This window comes from Aphis gossypii, chromosome 1 (assembly GCF_020184175.1).
Source record: "Aphis gossypii isolate Hap1 chromosome 1, ASM2018417v2, whole genome shotgun sequence".
NCBI lineage: Eukaryota > Metazoa > Arthropoda > Insecta > Hemiptera > Aphididae > Aphis > Aphis gossypii.
In genome coordinates, this window is record NC_065530.1 from 46839002 (window position 1) to 46864049 (window position 25048).

At 26.6% G+C, this 25048-nt stretch overlaps 3 protein-coding genes across 4 annotated transcripts; 2 read left to right on the forward strand and 1 right to left on the reverse strand.

Annotated features, from left to right (window-relative positions):
• Window positions 1–7241: 7241 nt before the first annotated feature.
• On the forward strand, window positions 7242–10580 carry LOC114129060 (tRNA (adenine(37)-N6)-methyltransferase). The gene is made up of 5 exons (XM_027993691.2): window positions 7242–7929; window positions 7992–8249; window positions 8314–8471; window positions 8714–8952; window positions 9520–10580. The coding sequence occupies exons 1-5, from the start codon at window positions 7829–7831 to the stop codon at window positions 9841–9843; spliced, it is 1080 nt and encodes a 359-aa protein (XP_027849492.1). The 5' UTR covers window positions 7242–7828; the 3' UTR covers window positions 9844–10580.
• Window positions 10581–11171: 591 nt separating this feature from the next.
• LOC114129052 (uncharacterized) lies at window positions 11172–17169 on the reverse strand. Its single transcript, XM_027993682.2, has 7 exons — window positions 16654–17169; window positions 15126–15265; window positions 13698–13828; window positions 12937–13022; window positions 12665–12873; window positions 12320–12505; window positions 11172–12192 (listed from the first exon to the last, which is right to left on the reverse strand). The coding sequence occupies exons 2-7, from the start codon at window positions 15240–15242 to the stop codon at window positions 12013–12015; spliced, it is 909 nt and encodes a 302-aa protein (XP_027849483.2). The 5' UTR covers window positions 15243–15265; window positions 16654–17169; the 3' UTR covers window positions 11172–12012.
• Window positions 17170–17376: 207 nt separating this feature from the next.
• LOC114129051 (methylthioribose-1-phosphate isomerase) lies at window positions 17377–24418 on the forward strand. 2 transcript variants are annotated; one of them, XM_027993681.2, is made up of 6 exons: window positions 17377–18270; window positions 21398–21633; window positions 21701–21909; window positions 22042–22250; window positions 22429–22585; window positions 23961–24418. In XM_027993681.2, exons 1-6 carry the CDS (start codon window positions 18139–18141, stop codon window positions 24107–24109), a joined length of 1092 nt encoding a protein of 363 aa, XP_027849482.1. In that variant the 5' UTR covers window positions 17377–18138; the 3' UTR covers window positions 24110–24418. The 2 variants fall into 2 exon arrangements, with proteins under 2 accessions (XP_027849482.1, XP_050054003.1); XM_050198046.1 differs by having other exon boundaries at window positions 23982–24418.
• The last annotated feature ends 630 nt before the right edge of the window (window positions 24419–25048 follow it).

Here is a 25048-nt window from a genome sequence, read left to right on the forward strand (position 1 = left end):
TGGTAAATATTTTCAATTATTATTTACTTCAAACATAATATAATTATGACCTCATAATTTATTATTCTTACATTAATTCACACACACACACAAGTTAAATTTGTCAAGTTATTTTTTTATTACATATACATAGGTAGGTACTTAAATAAAATGTAAATTTGTATTTTTTGATAATTTAAGAATTATGTAACTATAATTTTCTATCTTAAATATAAGTTATTTTTCAAGACATGGCCTATTGTATCTCGTCAATTTCCATCAAATAATATTTTTTTATCTTTTCTTTTAATTCATATTTTTAAAATGAAAGAGTTGGGTGCTTGACTCTCTATGTTCAAATATTGTTTATAAAATGAACTTTAATTTTATTTTATTTTATTTGTACACGTATTCATTCTTGCAATATATTTATATTATTATTAGCTATATAACTAGATACTAATAATAATACTCTTATTAGGTACAAATAAATATTATAAATATTGGTTTAACAAATATTTTTTTTCTATAATAGCAAGAAAATTATAAAATTAAAAAAATTAAAAAATGCTATTACATATAAAAGGAAAGTTCAAGGATGAAATATTATCTTATTATCTAATAAAAAAATGTTAAATCTTATTGCAGTATAATTCTCGATAAAGTAAATATCATTTGGTATTTATTTGCAATTTGCATATTTTATTCACTATAAACAGCCTATCAATGTTATGCAAATTATTCTATATCCCTCGCACTATTTTGCAATTATTGACGTTGAGAAAAAGCTTGATTTCTAAAACGCTTGATATTTTTTTTTCTTTTAGTTTTCTCTTATTATTTATAATGTATATTATATCGTATTATAAGTACCTACAACTGACAGAATAGATAAAAATAAGATTCTGTTTTAGAGTTCAATTTAATATGTATGTTTTTATCACGAATTTTTTTTCTAGCTTTTTATATTAATATTTAATTTTGCTAAGCATATATTTATATAATAGCTTTTACAAGGGCGTGGATTTAAATTTAAACATCATTTTTTGTCCCAAAATATTACATTTCAACCACAAAATTTCTTTTATTATCAAAGAAGTTTGAATTTTTTAAACATTTTTATTTTTAGAGTATCCTTCGTAAGTTTTAAAATATTCTTTAAGCATTGATTACATTTTTAACATATTTTTTAAGAATTTATAAAATTTGATAATAATTCATCATAAACTATTTATACTACTACTAAAAAAAAAAATGTTATATTTTGTTGTATTATTTATTTATTACGTATGTTTTTAACTATCTATGTACTAGAAAAAAACAGTGGTGGCTATACAATAATTTTATAAATGACATTTTTTTCTGCACGTGCAGGTAAACATGGGAAATATAGAGTAATTCACTAAAAATGATCACTCTCTTTTTCTCCTTCACTACTATAGCTGTAAGTTATTTAAAAATTTTATTTTGAAATTATTTTGTATACAAAAGCCCAATTCAATTAATTTTTTGAGAATTTTGGTAGGAATTATAAAGACTATCTTATGGAGGTACAAATTTTAGGTATTCAATTGACAGCCTCCTTTTTCTATTATAAATTGTTTAGTAAATAATTTTTCAGAAAATGTTGACGTTTCAAAATCAAAATTCAAACAGGTGCAGTTTTGAGCTATTAAACTACATAATATGTTGGATCCATGATAATGAGGTTATAGAAATCATTAAGAATATGGTAATTTGAAAATATTAGTTATAATTATTATTTATTATTATTATTATTATTATTATTATTATTAATCAATCAATGATTAATCTTTATAATTCATAAAAGTTGTTCAAATATAATAAGTACTTTATACGATATAACATATATTTTATATATTTTTGTAAAACTATTTTTAAAGATTTAATTATATATATTTTAATAATTGAGAAATTAATATATTTGTTTGAATTCTGAATTAGATATATCAAGTCATCAACATTTTCAGAAAAGATATCCATTAAATAATTAACAATATAGAACAGAGGCTTTCTTATTTGAAAAATAGAAGTTTGTATTAATACAAACATTTCTTGACTAGGTAGTATAATAACAATTTCAACAATTTGAAAATATAGTATTTAAGTGTATTTTAAAATTTTAAAAATCAGAATTTGATTAGGTACATTTATTATTATTATATTATATGAAAACTTTGTGATGAACTAATGAACATGCTTGGTGAATGATAGTAATATACTATATGTACAAGTACAGCGTGGCACAACTAGGACACCAATGGCGTGCGTTGGGGTTCTAAAAATATTTTTCAATGGTAGTTGGTGCAAAGGACCAAAACACTCTTTTTGATTGCACTACTGTACTAGTATATTGTATAATAAAATATATAAATTGTTTTGTTTATGACTCATATCGATTGTGATAAGTGATAACGTTAAATTATATTAATTTAAATAATATAAATAGATATTTTTTATAGCTTTTATTTAACATTATGTTAAAAACAATAAATCTTAAAGACCATTTTTAATGATTTGTAATATCTAGTTCTATTTTTAAGACATTTTTTTTGTTTTTAGAACAAAGAATTCAAATTATCTAACACAATACAGTTTAAATAAAGGTATGATAAATGGTATTGACCTAGGTATTAATTATTCTTGAAAGTTGTAGTCAAAGCGTTTAAATAAAATTTTAATAAATAGGTATTTTAAACACTGTACTATAACTAAAATATTAAAATATAAATTGTAGTCACTAATAAGCATTATATTGTATGAAATGAATACATACAACTACGAGTACTTACTGTGTAGGTACACGATCTTTAATGTGGTTTAGATTATTTCACACTTCAACGCAAACGTAGGTACTTACTCATCTGTTGAACTGTCTAACTGTTTAACGAATCCTATATTATAATAAAGGAGTAGTCATGGTTAATGAACAATATAATGTCAAAGGTAAAATTAAACGTTTTCTATTTCACTAGGTACTTAAAATAATATAATATTACGATGTGAAATTATAGTAGATAATAGATATACGATATACCTACATGTTTTGTGTATTCATGGTGTATAATTTGGTACTAATAAGTATACTTATATCCTTATATAATAACATTATATTTATTTAATATATTATAAGCACTAAGGTACCTACATAACATACGTTTATTGACGTGTAGGCACAGATTGGATTGATGAACTATCAAAGAAATTTCACTGATAGATTGCATAAAATGTTTACGAGAAAAATGTATAAGTGTGTTACAATAATAAGCCTACACAATAAGTACATTAACTATGTTGAGTAATACTAAATATTGTATTAAGGCGGTTGAAAATTGATAGGTTACCTCATTATTCATCACACCATCTCTTGTAATCTTTAAATCTCCTATCGACTCTATTTTAAGGTAAAATATTGATTTAAACTATAAGTATTACATTAATGCTTTCAATAAAAAAATTTTCTAAACCTGATTATTGATTAACCGTCCCGATCGGCGATCAACAACAGCAAAGAAACAAAAATACTGATAATATTTACTGAGCGAAATTCCACTCAATTAAAATTATAAAACTTTTATACAAAGTTCCTAAAATAGTTCGTACTAGAAACAAAAATCTAAACATTAGATAAACAGGTTTTAAATATAATTTCTAATTTAAATTTGGACGAAATTAGATATTTAAACAAAGAATATTACGATTCTAGTTATTATTTATTGTAATTAATTAATATTTTTCGTAAAAATTTGACATTTGTAGTAATTATTTACACATACTACTAAGTATACTGTAGCTAACCCCGTGCATTTCGTTAATGTTAAATGTAACACTTCGTTAAATTTATCCGTGTTAAATTTTGTTACATTATTACGCTTACATTAATTAGCGTATTACGTGTGCATAAATAATGTTTTTGGTATTTTTAATTGGTGTATTGATGATATTTCTGATATATAGACTTTATTTTTAATCATTTAACAACAGAATTTTGTTTTTTTGAACGATCCAAATTTAATTTCTTTTTTATTCTGGACGAAAAGGCAAAAACCAATAACTCATAAAGAGATAAAACATAAACTAAAACAACGATAACGTTTTGTACTGTTATACACTTTTACTACGTCAACTATTCACTAAAAATTAAAATACTAATTTCTAATATATTAACTAATAATTGGTAACACGAATAAAAAAAAATATCCGTATATGCGTATTTACCGATATTTAAAAAATTTTTCATAAACTTATAGAATCAGAAATAGGTTTAAAACTTGTTTGAAACTTTTAAATTTTAAAATAAAATCTAGATAATGGAATGTTTAATTTTAGAAAACATGTGTGACAAAGATTTTCAATTTTACATTTAGATTAATTTTATGCAATTTCATATTAATTACACCACAAACCTATTCCTACACGCCATTTTACGGTAAGTCGGTATTGACTCAAAAGTTTATATAGTTTATAAAACAATAATAAAAATCCATATATTCATATATTAATATAATTAAATATTAATGATATTCTTAGCCCAAAGTCATTTTTTGTAAGCAATGAATAAATACAAATTTAACACATATATTATTACAGTGATTTAGGTACTCAATATAAGGTAAACTCTTCACCTACTGGCTACCTTATAATATATACCTATAGTAGAACGGTGACCTAATTCCCCGTTTTATTATTTTTAGTACCTAATAAAATAAGTATGTGTATCCAAATAATAATAAAAGTACAAAATTAAATCATTAGTCACTATAGAAAGTTTTTTTAAATTTATTTAATCTTTATATAAACTATAAGACATAAAATCTAATAAACTGATTTTATTTTGTGGTTTTTTTTCGTGATTTTTCCATTTTTTCTAGGATTTAGTGTGATTAAATTTGAGGCAGTTTTAAAATTAAATTAAAAATTACTAATTAAGAAAATATAGTAAGTTATAGTTAGTTATAGTATATAGTAGAGACAGTACAGTTACTTACCGGTTACACAGAGTTACTTCAAAAAATTTTCTTTAATAAAGAATTGTATCTTAAAATAGTATCTTAAATAATAATTATAGGTGCTACACATTTATCCAATTACACATATTAAACGTGCTATGTGCTTACTTTAAACGAAACTCTTTTCATTCTCTTTATTGAGAATTTTGTAGAAAAAATATTTGAATGTAAATAATAAAGTTTTGTGTGATAATATTAATACCCAATAAAGCGCGAAAAATTGTACCAAGGTTACCAGATTGGTCATTGATGGTATATTAAACAATTTACTTAGGAAATATTTTAAATTATTATTAAGATCATCATATATAAGTATATCATTTATTTTCTATACAAATTGTGTACCTAGGAAATTTCATTGAATATTGTCTTAAATTCTGAGTAAATAAAAAGTCAAAAACAAAAATATAAAGTGTGATAAATTGGTAGCATGAAAATACATAATATAATATATATAAGTAATATGAATCGATTATGAATGTATCACTTTTTCTTTTTATGAGCAGTCAGGTGAAAAACTTAAAAAATCCGGTGATCCGATGTGTTCGTCTTTCCGGCACCAATGATGTGTAACCTACTATGGTAACATATAGTAGGTACTATAGGTGCCCAGTAACCTAAAACAGTTAAATTCATAATGTATCTTAGTATCTTAAGTCATGAAAATGTTTGTACGATGTTATATAGATCATGGAAAGTTAAAGGTTTTAAAGGTTAAAAAAGTTTTAAATCAAATTTTAAACAGATATTATTTTAGATGAGTACCAATACTACCAAAACATATATAAAACAAAAATAGTAGGTAGGTATATTATAAATTGTGTGCATGGAATTAATGTTATTAATGTAAAATTTATGATGATACATAATTTTTTTATTAATCTATCAATCAAAATTCAAATTTGTAAATTACTTAACATCTTGGTAGGTAACTGTAATATGATAGTAATAATAATAATTTATTCTGTTGAATGAAACAGGCCGAATCCCAATAATACAGATAGTTTAAGTATAAAATAACAAAAGGAATATAACATTAAGGAAAATACATACATATAATATAACATTTACCTATGATAATGCAAGTAGTAAAAAAATATACCAAATAACCGATAGCCGATAGGTAAATATCAACAACGATAATATTGAAAATATTATGAAATTTTTAATTCGTCAATAAATCGAGAAATTTATCTAGTTGTTATTAATTGTTTTTTTTACTTAATAAATTAAAAGTTCAAGTAAATTTTCCTTAACATGTTATTTTAATTAATAAATGAAAACTGCAGTTTCAATTTTCGCTGTTTTAAGTGGGGATTTATATAAATATGGATCAATAATATCCATGGCCTGTTTCTCTATAACTATTTATGCCTGTCAATCATTTGACTAACATTTCAAAATTTTTAAGTTCATATTTGTACCAACAGCAAGATCAATATCATTTTTCTAAATGGTAACAACTATTTTTAATGGATTCTGGTAGAACTTAACTTCTAAAAATGTTAATGATTAGGTACATTATAAATTTTGTTTCACTAGTTTACTAATTACAGCCATCTTTAAAGTTTAGTAAATATATGATATACCTACACATAACAAATTTAAAGTTAAAAATAATATTTATTTTACTTTGTTATTTTTAATAGTGGAGTAATTTAATTTGTAATCCAATTTAAAAGTAACAAATAACAATATAAGGTAACGTCTTCATAAAAATTCAAAAAAAAAAAAAATGTTATTTAGCTATAGGTAATTACTATGAATAAGTTAAAGCTGACGTTTAGTAATAGGTAATATGACTATAATATCCAATATCCAAACGATATACGATAATAGTTATGTGAAAATTGAATAGGTCAAAAATATCGATAAATCGAATTTAAAACATTTTGTTTATAGTATAGCGATGATTGATGACCACGATTTAAAAGAGTACTATTTTAAATCGCGTCGATGACTACAAATTTGAATTTCTAATGGCTTAAGGGGACGCAACACTCGCATGTGTTACTAATACCACAGAATAATAAATACGTTAGTATTTACGATAGTAAATTTACGATTAGCAGATCACGTTTGGCTTTGTTAGTTTAAAAATTAGAGTGGTCAACCTGTTATGAAACTTTATGGTAAGAACATTATCTGTACTTGTATGTTGGTTTTTTACGATTACTCAGTTTTTAAGAGAATTATGAGCATTTTTAATTTACGCTATACCTATATTATAGACGCATAAATTGCTAAAAAAATTAACTACAGCGTCTGGTTGATTTTCTATAACAAAAATTTTAAGAACTCACTATCGAGTCTTACTCATGTTAGTCGTGTACCAAACTGTTGATTGCTAGACTTGTTGAAGGATGATCATATTCAAAATTTTAGAACACCTTTCAACACAAAATATTTACCATTGTAAACACAAACACAATTAGTGATAACGAATATCTTATCTTTCGTAGGCCAAACAATTATTGATTATTAATTGCGAGTAAAACGTTTAAAACAAGGATACAACTTACTATACAAGATTAATGAGTACCTATAGGTAGTAGTTACCTACCTAATTTACCTATGCTTTTATAAAAAGTGAATTCTTGTCTATGTTACTGAAGACTGAAGTACTGACTTACAGCTTACAGTCTAATCGGTCCTGTGTAGTCGCTGCCTGATGCTCTCATGCTACATACTGCTGAGAATATCAAAATCTTAAATTATTTTTTTGATTTTTTTGGAGACTGCTGTAGCATTGAAGTGTTTTAAAGCTATCTCGTAACTTTTAGAATTGTGAAAAGTTAATTAAACATTGGTCACATAAGATGGCATCTGCTTACAGTTCTGATACAATTGACGATATCGTGGATATCAATGAAAGTTTGAAACAGTTGTCCGTTGCAAGAGCCCAAATTAATTCGTTAAGGTATGTAATACTGTGTATTCTACAATAGAGCTTATAATAATTATTGTTATTTTTTTTATTAGAAAACAGAACGAGTCTTTAAAAAAACAGCTGAATGAAAAAGATTTGGTTACTGCGAACGGACCTAGCACATCTAATAACCCTGAAAAATTAGAACTATCCATTATAGGAACTATAAAAACAAAATTTAAAGAACGTAGAGGTGTGCCTCGACAACCTGGTCTCTGCCCACTGGCCCAAGCTTGTCTGACAATATCAAACTCTATATTCACTAATCCTAACCATGCTCTTGAAGGCCTCTCAGATTTTTCTCATATGTGGTAATTTAAATAAAATTAATATTATTAGCCAGGATCAAATGTAAATATTTAATTAATATTTTAGGATTTTGTTTCATTTCCATAAAAATGAAACCACTCATGTTCATGCAAAAGTATCACCTCCTAGATTGAATGGATTGCGAACCGGCGTACTTGGCACTCGATCTCCACACCGACCCTCACCAATTGGTTTGTCGCTAGTGCAAATTGATAAAGTTGAAGGTAACTTAAGAAATACATTTGTGAATAATATTTTTTTTCTTATTTTTTATTTAGTAATACAATACCTTACCTATTATTATAAATAAAGCGAATACGTTTTGTTCATGGGTATGGAAAATTCTTCAACAACTTCATCTTCAAATATTTCATTATTCTTATAATATAGTGTCTCTTAACCATTTAAGTTTTAATTTTAAAAAAACTAAAATATTCTAAAAGTTAATAATATTTTTAAATTTTAGGAAATTCAGTGTATTTTTCTGGTGTAGACATGATTGATGGTACTCCAGTGCTTGATATCAAGCCATATATTCCTCATTATGATGCGCCAGCTTCCTTAAGATCTGACCAACATGTTTCATTATTTGATAATGGGTTGCATCAAATACTATTGGATCCATTGACAACTGATCGAGAAGCACCTGATGGAGAGGAAACTGATACATATGATGCCATGCCTCTTTCTCCACTCCATACAAGGGTATAATATTTTATTTTTAAAACAAAGAATATTATATGCTCTAAATTATATGAACTGATTATGAAAATAATCTTATATATTTTTTTTTTATTAATAGTTATCAAAATTAGTTAAAGTTGAGAGTTTTACTTGAAAATTTCAATTTGTTTGTCCATTTAAAAATGTGTATTAAAATCAGTCACTCACTCTAGTAGACATATTATTGATTTCTGGTTCATTAATACATGTTCATTTTTATATACCTACTTAGTTTATAAATTAAAAAATACAAAATAAAACACTTGTGTTATATCATTTACCATTGTTATCAGTATTTTACTTTAAGTAAAATTATTTTTTCAATAATGAATAATGCAATTCAAAAACACACATTCTTCTTTAATTTGGTCTATTTAAAGTTAAAATGCCACTCAGAACTCATTTTAATTTTCTCTATTACCTGCAGTATTGTAATTTGTTCTGTGGACAAAATGTAGGTCTTGGATTAATTTATAATACAATATTGGAGTATTGAATTTATAACTAATAAGTAATTACTAATTACTATGTATTTTGTTAAATAAATAGGTTCGAGTTCCATTGTGGATTACTGAACCACTGATGCAACAACTAACAGTGGAGTTCTCGTCGAGAGCAAGAGAATTTTTAGACACATTGGATACTAATGATATTGAAGCAACTATAGTAAGCATATTGAAAGAAGACCCTCGATCAGTATATGTCCGTGAACGATATAGTAATCAGTTTTATACATTCTTAATTGGAGGCTATCATGTAAGCTGCAAGTTTGATGATAATAAACACACGATAAGTGTCTACAGAATATCATTTGTCGATAATATGGAGAATGTACCTGAACAAGAAGGTGCCCAATGTTTGTCTATTGATTAAAACTATTAGTAATTAATAATAATTTTAACTTTTATATTTTGTTTTATAACTGTGTTCCTTTTTTACATCTATCCCTATTTTGAAATATTTTAATGTTATTTATAAAATATTTATTGTTAGTGTGATATTGTGGTATGAAAATTAGTGTTATTGTTTTTTTATACATACAATACAAACGATCAACTTAAATAGTTTGATAAAATCCTATGGCTGTTATCATTCTTAGTTTTAATATATATTAATATGGTTGTTTTGTTTTTTATTGATTATAAATAATGAATGTATATTGTATAATAATAATTAATAATACAGTTAGTAGTAAAAAAGTTAATAATATACTGTAATTATTAATTTAAAAGAAAGTCGATTTATATTTTTACATGTGGCGTTATATACATTAGTAATGTACATTATTGTACAACTTACTGGATCATAGTACATAATATTAAGTGAGAGAAAAAAAGCAAATTGAAATATTGAATGGATATGAACATTAGTATTCGATAATAACAGTTTTATTATAACTATAATTATTCAATTGTATTCAATTTTTCTTATTTTAGTATTTTGAAGTGTGATACAATATTATATAATACTTTGATCAAGTTATTGTGTTTTACATATTTACATACATTATTGACTATTATAATTCTTTCATAAATAATGTTTTGTTATTTTAAAATTTAGATAATAGGTATTAGTATTTAATGTACATTGTAAATATATTCAACTTAGTACATATGTTTTGCTGAAAGTCGGTTTTCATCAGACACTTATCAGGTAATACCAATCTGACGCTGCAGCAGAGTTTACTATTTAATAATATACTTAACATGTTGTGAAATTACATTCCTGAGCGTTATTCGACCACTGAGTGTTTCGTATCATGAATAAGGTTATGGTTATAGTTAATATGTTATAAAATTATAACTAAAATTTCATATTATAATTAATTCCAACAAAAATCATACAAAAATATTTTAAATTCTACTACCAAAATACAAAATAATATTAATATTTATAAATACATCCGTTCATGATTCAAGTATAGTATTTTCAATATTGCACACCATGCAAATTCTGTAAATTGATTACTGAAAAAATAAACTTTGATTCACAAATTGTTAACAACCAACAGTTACTCAGATGTCAAAAATTGTCTATGTGTACATAGTGGTTTAGGCCTTTAGGGTTAATAAATAGCCTAATGTCATTAACCCATAATAGATAATATATGAAAGATAAGTTTATTTTAATATGTAATAAATTTACCACTATAAAATGAAAGCAATATGATTGATCAGTATACAAAACAAACAATATTAGTATCAATTGAAAAAGATAGTAATATATTTAATTGAACATACATTTAAATCCATTTGAATAAATAAATATGTTTATTATCTTATTAAATAATTATAATACCCAAAAAATATTTTAAAACACATATAAAAAAAAATATATATAAAACAAATTGTTTATTTGTACATAATCAAATTTTGTTTCAACAGTTTAAAGAAAAAAATAGAATTATAATAATCACCAAACAAAAGTTCCTGAATATGTTAACTTTACAGGAAAACAAAAAACTACAATGGGCTTAATTGTGTATGAACAAATAATTGACAATAAAATACCAGGCATTTTGTAATAATATTCTTCATTTAGATGATTTTCCCAACATAATAAAAAACATTAATATTATTACAATTTGTTATATTTTTTTATAGTGGTACATGCACATAAATGTAAAATTAATGAGAGTTGGTGCAAGACTTAAGTTAAATATGTGTTTAGAAATAAATAAATATATATTAAAATAAGAGCTACTGAACCGTGTTGAGGACCAACTAATATCGTTAATACTAGAAACTTTTAACGTTGTAGGAGTACAAAAAACAGTTCCCATAAAGACATACACACAACAACCATGGCAAATTCTACATAATAACTACTAAGAAAATTGTTTTCACTTATAACATAAATGAATAAAAGAAAAATTATTGAAGCTTTAAAAGTTACAAAACAAAATACTACAAATTGGGAGATTGCCGTTTAAAGTTTAAAAAATACCATAATGTAATATTATATATTTTTCAGTCAAATAAAAATGAAAAAATAGCAAAATCCCTAATTGCTGTTTGCCTGTAATTTAGATAAATTTGTTCATTATTTTTGACTTTCAAAGAATCGGTCATGTTTAGCTTTGACATTTGATACTATTAAATCTTCAATCTCAATTCCATTTTTGATATCTTCATCAGTCAATAAAATATCTTCAATAACACCATCTTGACCTATTAACTTGACATTACGTTTCCTTGTGTGTAGTAGATTTCCAATAACAAGCTATAAAAATTATTTAAGGACAAAAAGAGTTGTTAAGCATTGGAATGTTGTATAATTAACTTTGTCATAGGAGATAAATTAAAATTCATTATTGTTATAGAGTAAATGTAATAATTTAAAAACTCACTTGATGTTTGTATTTAATGAGAGCTCCTTTGGATTTTTGTTCTAAAATTCCATAATCAGTCTCTAATTTGAATGAAATGATATATGCATTTGGAGCCCAAATATGAGTAACAGCATATAAAACTTTAGGTACCAATCGTAAAGCAATCATTGGAGGTCCATCATTAGATTGGACTTTATGTTCAGCCTACAAAAAAAATTAATTGCTATTAAAATATTAAATAGTAGAAGTACCAATGCATAATTAAATAAATATGTGTTAATAAAATTGTTAAATATATATAGTTAATGAAAATTTGTTTTTTTTTTAATATTTCATGCAACAGCACAATAAACAACAACATACCATTTCACTAGGAGGTATATAAAAGTCTGAAACAGCAGCAGCTAAATATAGTAAAGAATACTTGGTATCCATAAGCATGCAAGAACCTCTCAGCAACCACATATACTCTATCAAAGTAGTGAAAGGAACTGTCAAGATTCTGTTAGCATTTTTAGCGTCTTTGTACTTCTTCAATATCGGATAGAGTGTATCAAGCTCACTTTGTTTCACTGAAATAATTATAATTATAGATGATTTAAAAAAAAAAATCAATACCGTGTACAATTATTTACCTTGAATTGATTTATCGTCCACTATCTCCAATTTATCTAATAGCGAATTGTTAAAATGGCGAACAAATGGCTCCAATGAATTTGAGCTAGAAAATAATTAATAATGTTATAGAAAACTATTGACTAATAAGAAATATATTATCATTTATTTTATAGTAAATTAAAGAATAAATAAACATTGTACTATAGTATTTATACAATTTTATACATTAATTCTATTTTGATAAAATACCACATAAAATCACAGATTTACTTTAGTACCTTAAATCCGTGGCCATTGTTAACTATATGCTAAAATCCTTATTATACTTTATTATTACTATTATTATACTTGATATATTTATTATATGGTAAATTTAGTGACCTTAAAATTTAGTTTTGTTAACTACTAGATGCAAATACTACTTAAATACAAATTAATCGAAAATCAAAATTATGCGACCGTAGTAAAGTCAGAAATAGCAACTAGCAACTTTATCATCTTGAGTTTTTAATTTCATTATTTTAATCTGTTCTATTATTATTTCAAATTTTAAAAATAAATATTAAATCCAAAACTGTTATTTTACAAACCGAAAGCTGATTATTTTGAATGTACTATTTTTAATTAATTTTTTTTAGGTTAAAAACATTGATAATAAAGATGTGTTTTTTTTCAATAAACGTAAGTAACTAAAAAAACTAAAAAAAAAGAATCATTAAGTTTCTAACATCTGATGTATAAAAATTACTAGTAACTAGTTAATAAGACATTTACTTACCGGTAAAGAAATATAACAACATATCCAGCATCAAGAAAGTATTCAGCAGAAGCAGAACCTCTAGTGCCAAGACTAAAATTATCAACGAAGCGGACAGTATTTTGTTCAATTGGTACTGTAGTTCCTCCAGACTATATAAAGGAATTTAATAATTATTTTTATTTTTTTACATTTTGTATTACAATAAATTCCTTTATAATACATTGAATATATTGATTGCTAATTGCTAATATCTCAAATAAAATTACTTTCACATTAATTTAAACTTAAAATCATGACATTTTTATTTTTACCTTTAACATAACAAGTAATATTTCAGAAAATCAAAACAAACTAAGTATATTTTGGATGAATAAAACATAAAATCCTTTTAGTTTATTCTTTCTAAATACATTTTCAAAGAGTGAATTTAAAAAAATATATAAAAATGAGTGGAATTATATAATATAATTTCTCATTCTTTATAGCAAGAAATTAAATAAGTAAGTGAGGTGATATACTTTATTGTTTTTAATTTATAATAATAAGTAACATACATTATGTGCATTATTATTACTTAAATTATATATTATTAATTCTATTGATCATAAATAGTTTCTTTTATTCAAAATAATTAATATATAATTGTATGATATTATAAAATATTATTCTAATGTACAAAAAATTTAATGATTTAAATATAATTAATATAATTAGAATTATAAGTGGTGTGCAATACCAGTATAATATCATTAAATATTGATAAACAAATGAAAATAAGACTAATAAGTTGAATTAGTCAACACTCTTTCCAGAGATGGTTTTGCTCACTAGAAACCTCACGAGTTTTCATTGGCCTGACATATTGGAAATTGTCATTGGCCTGATGGGTGTATTACATTATTTTTTAAAATAATTAGGTACTTTTTAATTTCTTTATTGGTATTAAAAAAATCTATTTATATCTTTAAGACATTTTTCTGGTTTGAATTTTTATCCCAAGCTGTTCCTGACTCCTTCCCAAAATATTTTATTCTAGCGATGTACCACTAAACATAACTTTTACATCTTTGGATACTGACATTATTAAATAGAAATTATGGGTTAGATATTAAATTAATAGTTTTTAATTAAATAATTAGATATTTACTTTAATAACATGTGTCATGTTAAGTTACCTAATTATTAATAGGTATATAATTTGATTATCTATATTGTAGTTTGACAAATATTTTATAAAACATAATTATTAATAAAACGTTCTTAGTTTTATTACCAGAATATCAATCAATCAAATTAATAGAATAAACCCAATAAACAATACCTATATATTATCTTTTTAATCATTGACAAAATTTATTATTTAGGTACCTAAATTTTTGTTTATTAAAATAAATTTTTTAATACAACTCATATTTATTATTATACTATGTAAGTAATTATACTTACAGTTATCAAAACCATCTTTTCATTTTCATGGCTGCACACAAAATTTTCTACAGCAGTTATAATAGATTCATAGTTTGAAGGAGAAGGGTGCGTGTCATAAAATGATTCCCAATCCATTTTTGTTTGAAGTTATAGGTAATCTATGAACACAAATTTTTAAATTTATTGAAATTATGAGCAATTTAGTAGGTTAAGCTTTAGTAGTATAGTTAACTAATTATGATAATAAATAAACTATCCTTGGAAACCAAAAAAAAAAAAAAAAATACTAAACCTTCAATGAATCCATGTAAGTAATACTATTGAGTATAGATAGTTATATCTATACTCAATGGTAATACTGTGAATAACAAAACTACTACAAAACTACTAAAACTTGTTTACAACCAATACCATAAAATTAAATAATTTATTTTGAATTCATAAGTGAATCTAGTTTAAAATCCAATAATATTGAATTTAGATTACCTATTCTATAAAATATAATATGCCTTCCTTTCTAAACAAGGGCACCTGTCCTGAAAGAGGGGGCCACTAACTCCTCCCTTAGCTTTAGAGATTAATTTTATAATAAAAATTGTATTAAGTGATGAAAGTATGATATATATGTTTTTATAATTCTATAGTTAATTTCGATACAAATCTCTGAAGACAATATTTAAAGATATTACCATAACTAGAAATATTACATTTCAATAACATAACCTGTACTTTAAAGGATTAAACTGACAAATGATAGTCATTACAAATAAATTTTATAATACAATTTTAGCCATCTGAAAAGAAAACTAATATTAAATCGTACAGACTAATTAACTATCCTACATTTTAACCAACATAATTGACTATTTAAAAAATACAAATTCTCAACTTTACAGAAATGCTAAATACATTTTAGAAATAAAAAAGAAAAATAATCAATTAAACTGAAAAAAAATACATGAAAATTAAAAACAGTATAAGTTGCTCATTGTAATATTAATAGCTCAGAACAGATTAATTGTTAACAGTTTATATTTTTATTAATGACGAATAAATTGTTTTTTTTTTAATAATTTAAAGAATATAAGATTGTTAATATTATGTTATCCTGGAAACATTAGCTATAATGTAGGTAACTCGGTAACAACTGTTACGATTGCCTCCAAGTGGTAAGGGTTGAGTTCAACACTTTTATTGTATCATACACCACATATTATTTTATATTTGTTACCACCATATTAATACCTATTAAAAAAAAAAGTTTATGTCGAGGTGGAGTATTTGCTGACACGGGGAATAGATCATAGACCAGCCCTACAGGAGGGTTACTGCTGGTACTACGTACTAGGTACTTGTAGACTGCGGGCAGTTAGCACTTTACCCGTTTGAGGTCCAGTGAACGTGTAGTGTGTACTCGTACACATTATATGGGTAAGCTGTGGATATCGTATTAATATCGGTTGGTTACACAACATTACGTTGTGTTTTCGCAAACGGGTTGTAGAGGCGGGAGACGGGGACAGGGTAAAACACTTAGCATACGTACCGGTCGACTTCTGTAGTCTGTACCACTTCGGCGTAAACGGAATAAGTACCCAAATAACACGACTACGACGACGACCACTTTATTTTCTCTTTATAGGTAGTTTATGTGCTACTCTACGCACGACGACAACCAGTCAACACTCGGCTACAACAACAACAACAGGTGTGCCGTCTCGGCGGCGTCAAAGTTAAGTACCCGAGTACTTGAACGTGTGGATTTTAGAATAGTTTTAGATTTAATCTAAAGGGAATACACGGGGTAGGGGAGGGGGCTCGTCGAGCGACATGACCATGTCGATAATTCCCACCCACCGGCGCCTCGATGACGACCGTCCGTAACGGGATACGAGCCGGAGTCGGAGTGTGCGTGCAACGAAAATAATATCGTCAACCGCGAGCACTACGACACTACGGTATTACGGTAAGTCGTCGTACACGTCACGCGACTACCGAAGTACCGAGGATAGAAATATCGAATAACAGAAAAAAAAAAAAGTCAAACGAAAAGTGAAAACAACCTCCATCAGTAGCCGTCGCCGCCGCCGCCGCCGTCGTCGTCGTAGTCGGCGCCCGGCGGCGGCGACGACGATGACTTGATAAGAAAACGCCGCTAGCGTCGGCGGCGGCGGCCCGCTACGCGTGATAACCGACGCCGCCGCCGCCGCGGGAGAGTTTTGGCGTTTCACAATACTTTGGACTATTTACATCATCATTGTTATCGGACCCGGGTGGCCGGGCCAACGGGAACGGTTGATTAGCGCGCGCACCGAGCCCATTGGCCGGCGGTCGCGATACCGCGTCGGGAAATCCGACTATCCGAACGGCCGGGTGATAACGGCACGGCGGCGAACTGCGAACGCCGAACACCACTCGTGCGCGGCTTACCGCTGTGTGTGCGTACACACAGTACACGCCACCTCCGCCATCGCTCGCGGTCGTTGATAAATGACGAAATAATCGACGGACGAACGTACACCGGACCCGACCGACCCGTACCTCGCCGGCCAGCCGACGGAGACACCGCGACAGTGCTGTCTCGCTTGCCGTCGCGGGCGAATCGTCACGAAAAAATTTCGTCGACCCACCACCGGATATTTGCGAACACAGCGTGAAATAGTTGACCGCCGCCGCACACACACCGGCGATCGCGACGCTATCGTCGCACGGCAGTCAGTGGTCGTACTCGTCGGAGCGGTAATAGCGATTTAATAGTCGACCGTGTCGCGTTCCACACAGCCATAGCAGTCGTCGTAGTGGTGTCGACGGCGGCAGCTGTTGAGCGTTCATGTACGTGTTGAGCGTGTGTGACGTCGCGTGACCGGCAACGACAACGACGACGATCGCGCGAACCGGCCCGCCGGACACGGCCGAGTCGGCTCCAAACCACTGTCGCTGGTGCTGCGTGGCCACCGGTCGACGCGTCAAACGGCGGCGGCGGCGGACGCGCGGTAGTTTCTCGGCGACGGACGACCACCCGACCGCCACGATGACTCTGCAGGCCATCAAGTACGAGAACGGCACGCTGGAGGTGCTCGATCAACTGCTGTTGCCCAAAGAGTCCAAGTACATACCCATTTTGGGCGTCGAGGACGGATGGAAGGTCATCAACAAAATGCAGGTAGGTGCACCGTATAGCAGACGTCTCGCAACTTTAACCCCTCCGCCCTTTCCCGCTTGTAAGGATGGATTGCGCCGACGACCATGTGGGCAAAAACGCCATGTCAACAGGCTCATCGGTTTTAACGGCGGTCGGCGATGCGTGTCTAAGACCACCATTATAGGTAGATCGAGTTCCTAAAGTTCGCACTGATTTACCATTGCCGAATTGTTATCGTCATACGTATCATTAATTCATCTTAGTCACTCGTATTATTTTTTCTATTAATACATTAATGCGTTACTAATGTCAGTGCATTGTTTGTGAATTCTTTAGATTAACATACTGACCTGTGGCAGTACTATACATAGGTACACGATAAACAATATTGTACAATATTGTTTTATCTCTTGCTATTTATAATCTGTTAGCACATCATATATTGCCTGTATTGTACCTACTGATTTTCTAATCACTGCATACTCAACAGGTTATAACTCCTACAATTCAATTGAATACGAATTAGTGATTACTGATTTTAAATCATACCATTTGAAATTAGGAGCTCACTTATAATATATTATTTTAGACTTAGAAATTTGAGGATTGTTGATATCACCGGGCCCCCTTTTTAACCACCCCCCCTCTTCATAGATAAATTTAATAAACTTTTTTGTACATACAATTAAAAAATTAGATTTACAAATATATAAATTCGCCTATTTAAATACTTTTAATTAAGTAGTGTAGAACTGAAATTGTACCTACCTATTTTTTGCCATAGTAAAACTGTGGTAGTTTTTACCCTTATTTTGCATGTGATGATGTGTCCAGATTGTCTTTTCATCTCATCTTTGGTTATTGAACACAAGAACCATTAAATAATTAAATCCAAAGTTTGATTTAAAAATATTTTCTTTATACTGAGATTTGAGACTTATTTCTAGATACCTACACAAAATATTTAATAATTAATTTTTAGAAATTACCTCGGAAATTACACTTAATTTATAGTAAAGGTACCTTTATAATAATTTATTTTGAAAAACAAATTTTATAATATGAAATAAAACATAAGTGTTTCATATAAATAAATAATTATAAGAAAATATACATTACAACAAACTTATATTGATAATTATGTTTTACTATATTTATTAATATTTAAGTAAACAATTTTGAATTAATTTGGGTATAATAGGTATATGAAAAAATATGTTTAAACAATTTCAATTAGTTTTATTTTATCTCGTATTTTATTTTTTAATTGAGAAAAATATTAAGTTTTAAGCTGCTACACCAAATACAGTTTTATGGTTTTTTAAATTCCCCCTCCCCCAAATGTGTCAATGGTTATCAAAAAGGTTCATTTTAATAACACAATTAGTTTATTTTTTATCTACTATAATTTATGAAGTAATTTATTAGTTATTTAATATATATTGTCTTAAATTTATATAACTGATAGTCTTTATTCAAAAATGTTGTAGACCGTACAAAATATTAAATGTAATAAGATCAATACCTAGTTGATATTAAATAATAAAGTTATTATTACTCTACCCAAACATACCCTAGGCATGTTTTTTGTTTAACATATTGATCATATTATATTTATCAGATTGAAACTTATTAATAATAAATAATTCTTGTACTATGTTAAGATAGTAATCTATAGTACCTATGTTATATTTATCTTTTTAAATAATGTTATGAACATTAACTAATACACATTACCTAAGTGTATCTTAAATAATTATTTTATTTGGTTATATTTAAAAATAAAATACAGATATAAAATATATATTCATGTATTCCCGAGTGTATTACCTACATTGTAAATGTCCATTATAATAATTGATAGGTACTTAATAACTTATGTATTAAACCTTCCCCATCTTCCGTATCATCCAAACTCAGAATATAATAGTGCAATGTTTGATAAATTCATAAAAGATAAAACTTAATTAGTATTTTGTGTAAGGAGCTTAAAAAAATTAATTTAACCAAATATTATGTATATTAATATAAAATGTAATTACATCCTTATCTCATGTTTTAACGTGTTAAATACATTTAATGTTTTATGATTAATAAAAAATGATAATGAATATCATACAGCAGTAAATAAAAATATAATTTAATTTGTACTTATCCTATTAATAAAAACTGTAATATTTAAACAAAGAAAATCAAATAACTGTATGCAATATGAATTACTTATAAATCCTTATATACATTTCAGATATCTTTAGGTACGTGCTTAAAAAGTAAAACATCATGTTAATTTATGATACATTAAATGTATTGCTTAGTGTTGCTTTTTCAATTATAATACTATTAAAACACATTTGGTCATATGACCTAGGTAATGTACCTACATTAAAGATTAAACTAAGAAGATTAAAATTACGTCATAACTATCTACCTAAATAAAATAACTCAAGATAAACAAAAAAAGATTTAACATAAGTAAAAGATATAAATAGTAAAACATGGATAGATAAATAGGTATATAATTAATTTAATTAGAGTAATAAGATATTAATATTTTTATTTTATAAGTATTAGATGTCCTAAGTTTCATCCATCTTCATATTGGAGGGGTTAAGATTTTATTAATGCCCCTTATAAAATTAAAATAAATAAATATAATTTTAATTTTAACTTTGGTCTAAGAGGTACCAACTAGGTACCAACACAAAAAAAAACTTTTTTCTTTTAGATTTGCTCAACATAGATATTTTACCTGTATTATTTAAGTTGTAACTAATTTAAAGACACTATTTACTTGGGCTGGAATAAGAAGATGACCAGTTGAGCATGATGGGTGTGGTCAAATCAACTTTTTTAAGCGTGCACAACTGTTGCTACTAGTACTTATACAGAGTGTGCTCAACTAATCAAAAACCAGCTGCTCTAAATCGGACACAAATATGTTCGTAGCCTGGTCATCTTATTCCGACCTGGGTATAGTTGTATGCAATTTATAATCAAAGATAAGATTTATGATAAGTATCTATTATAATTAATAAAAATCTTAATGATTCACAAATAATGTAGTTACCTGTTTAAATTGACTATTCCATATTATACATTTGCATATTTTTTCTTGTAGTTTTCTTAATTTATGTATTGTTATTTATAGGTACGCGGTGCTCCAGCTATTGCCATTGTTGGGTGTTTAAGTTTGGCTGTAGAAATATCAAAAGAAGAGTTTGAAAAAAAAAAGGCTCTTCGAAGAGAAGTTGAGGGTAAACTAAATTATTTAATATCTGCTCGGCCAACTGCTGTAAATATGAAACAGGCTGCAGATCATTTAATATCTTATATTAACTCATTGGATAATGATGAATCAATTTCAGCACAAGAAATGCAAGCTAGGTAAATTTCTGCTATGATAAATTATCTTATCAGTCATAGTTGTTTAGTACATTCATTTATTTCTTAGGTTTGTAGCAGCTATAGAAGCAATGTTAGAAAAAGATATATCAGATAATAGATCAATAGGAGAATTTGGAGCTAAAGCAATTTTAAACAATGTTACTGATGGTGAACAAGTTCGTATTTTAACACACTGCAACACAGGTTCATTAGCTACAGCATATTTTGGTACTGCATTAGGTGTTGTACGATGTTTACACTCGGCTTCAAGACTGGGTAAAATATTTGTTTTTGTTTCATACATTGTACCATTATCTTTTTATAGGTTGTTGACTTATTATTAATTCAAATATGTATTAGTTAATATATTAAACCAAGATGTATTTTAACATTAGTTGATATTTTTAGAAAATTGTTATTTCACGGAAACAAGGCCTTACAATCAAGGCGCTAGATTAACTGCCTATGAATTAGTTCATGATAAGATACCATCAACCTTGGTATGTGATAGTACTGTTGCTTATTTAATGAAGACTGCTCAGATAAATGCTGTTGTTGTTGGCGCTGATAGGGTGGCAGCCAATGGAGATACTGCTAACAAAATCGGGACTTACCAAGTTAGTATATCTAATTAATTACATAAAATACAAATTATTACTATTTAAAAATATTTTTAAATTATTGATATTTAATCAAATATTAAAAAGTTATAATCATTTTTAAAACATCATTCATGGCATTTTGAAAATAATTTTTTTTTGTTTGTTTGTTTTAACTTAATTATTTTTCCAACAGATTGCTGTAGTTGCCAAGCACCACGAAGTTCCGTTTTATGTAGCTGCTCCATTAACTTCAATTGATTTTAGTGTAAATACTGGTGATAATATAGTAATTGAGGAGAGGCCTCAAGTGGAAATGACTCATATAAATAATATTAGAATAGCATCGCCAGGTAAAAACAAAAATAATAATTACGTTTATTGTTTAGTGATATAATATAATATTAAAACTGGTTAAATTTCTTTTATAGTATAGTATTTAAGATATGAATTTTTAGATCAATAATCTAATTCCTAGTTCTATCAAAAAACATTTTTTAATATATTTTGTTTAGTTTTATTATATTATTATTTCTCATGTTTAACTGTTTTTAAAAATATAGCATTTCTATATTATTTTCATTTATTATTACTAAACATTTATGATTAGAATAAAAAAATGTGATTTGTAATTAATTATTAATAATGATAATTATAAATTAACACAATACTTAGTAAGTATAATTCACTGATACACGACAAATTATATGTAATGCATAGAAGCACATAAAAATATTTAATTATTTCCAAAAATATATAAGATAAAAGTGTTAAGAAGAGATTGGAAGTTATATTATGCAATATTATTAGCTGTTTTTTCTTTATAATAAGTTTCTTCTTTTTAGTAAATTATCTAGTTAAATATTATCTAAATAATTATCCATTATCAGTGTAATTTATTATTTGTATTTATTTTTTACTATAAATCTAATATTTCCACGAGAAACACTGTAAATGTTGTCAATACAATTTTGGAACTATACAGTGGACAGTATATGATGTAATCATCATTTCATAATTTTTTTGTCTTTATATTCTTTTCATATTTTTTTTAATTTTAGTTAGATTCATTTTCATTATTAATTATAGTTTAAATGAAATAATCCAAATTCACTGAAATAAGTAATTTTATAGGTTACTGTGCTGAAAGATTATTATCAATGTCTTCAGTGTTCCTTGAACCTTGAACAAAAAGTGTAACTAAACTGAATTATATATTTTTGATATTTTTATTTTACATTGAGATATTGACAAAAAATAATTCAAATCGATACATTTTTTTTGATATATTATCTTTATTTAAAACTTAAAAAACAAAATTAGGCCATAAGTAATACATAAATATATTTTTTTCTATGCACATTTAGTGGTATAGAAACTAACTACAATTTAATTTACCCTGAACTTATACATTAAATTGCCTAATTGTGTACATTTAATTTATTATACCTAATTATTAATTATTATTTTAAATATAATCTTAAATAATAAATTTTGGTGTATTGAAAGACTTTTTATAAAGCATTTTTTACATTCATATTAAAATAGACAATTATAACACATAATATGTTAAACAATTTAACAAAATTGTTTTTTAAAAAACTCCTACTGTCTTACTCATTAGTATAGTATCTGAAGTTTAGAATTTAATAAATTTTTTAAATATATATTTTTAACTAATTTAACTGATGTTTTGATTTTTCAAGAACTATATTTAAATAATTTCAGGTGTAACTTGTTGGAATCCAGCATTTGATGTAACACCAGCTCGACTGATAACTGGAATAATCACTGAAAAGGGTGTTTTCCGACCGTCTGAACTCTCCACACTCCAGTCTCAATTGCAAGATCATAAAAACTCACTTCCCCAACTGTAATACATACCTAAATATATCATTGCACAAATGCATCGTACAACTTTTTTATGAAAAAAATAAAATTAGGCTATTTTTTATAATTTATGTATCTAAAAGCTACATTCCTAAGCCAAGGACATCAATTTTTATTTATGTATAAATGTATAATCATAATATTATTGTCTGTTATTTTTAATATTATATGGAAACAATTCCATAGGCGAAGAATGCATAAGTACATTGAAAATAGACCAATTATTACTTATATATTTTAATTTAGTCAAGTATAGTTGTGATACAAGTTATAATAATATTATTTTTATAATTGAATTTAATTCTTTATATATATATATATATATATATATATACATATATATAGATATATGTATAAAGTACATATATGTACACGGGGCTTAAATAATTTTTATTGGAAAAAAAAGCGTGGCATATAAATCATTTACAAATTATTTTCATAATGGGTCTTATAATGAAAAATTTCAAAAATTTTATACTTGTTTCATATTTTAACAATTCAAATATGAAATTAAATTTTTAATTTTCTAAGGATTTTATATTCTATGTTTTAACATGATTAGTATGAAGATCAATGTTTTTTTTTCAATCATAATAAATTATAGTATAGTTTATTTCAAACCTTTAAATTGGGGTGTATACCCAATCATATCTAATTTTGTGTATCTGATTTATTGTAAAATTTCCTTTCAAATCCTTACTTTCTGTACTTATGGCATTTTTTTTAGCCATCGTGATAATTGATAAGCTATTTATACACAAAAATATTAATGTTTATACCGTATTATTATGTATATTTACATTTTTATATTTGGGGTGTCTAACAAATCTTCTTCATAACTTTGTGTAGCATAAAGTACCTATTTTAAAACACATTTAATGATTATTATTATTATTATTATTATTATTTTTTTTTTTAATGATACT

Bases quoted from the DNA above. Each gene is read 5' to 3' on its own strand.
- LOC114129060 (XM_027993691.2), top strand. From the start codon at position 7,829: ATGGCATCTGCTTACAGTTCTGATACAATTGACGATATCGTGGATATC. The intron at 8,250-8,313 runs GTAATTTAAATA...TTAATATTTTAG, and splicing joins TCAGATTTTTCTCATATGTG to GATTTTGTTTCATTTCCATA. The intron at 8,472-8,713 runs GTAACTTAAGAA...TTTAAATTTTAG, and splicing joins GCAAATTGATAAAGTTGAAG to GAAATTCAGTGTATTTTTCT.
- LOC114129052 (XM_027993682.2), bottom strand. From the start codon at position 15,242: ATGGATTGGGAATCATTTTATGACACGCACCCTTCTCCTTCAAACTAT. The intron at 13,023-13,697 runs GTAAGTAAATGT...ATTATTTTCTAG, and splicing joins GTTGTTATATTTCTTTACCG to CTCAAATTCATTGGAGCCAT. The intron at 12,193-12,319 runs GTGAGTTTTTAA...TAATTTTTATAG, and splicing joins TCATTAAATACAAACATCAA to CTTGTTATTGGAAATCTACT.
- LOC114129051 (XM_027993681.2), top strand. From the start codon at position 18,139: ATGACTCTGCAGGCCATCAAGTACGAGAACGGCACGCTGGAGGTGCTC. The intron at 21,910-22,041 runs GTAAAATATTTG...TGATATTTTTAG, and splicing joins ACACTCGGCTTCAAGACTGG to AAAATTGTTATTTCACGGAA. The intron at 22,586-23,960 runs GTAAAAACAAAA...AAATAATTTCAG, and splicing joins TATTAGAATAGCATCGCCAG to GTGTAACTTGTTGGAATCCA.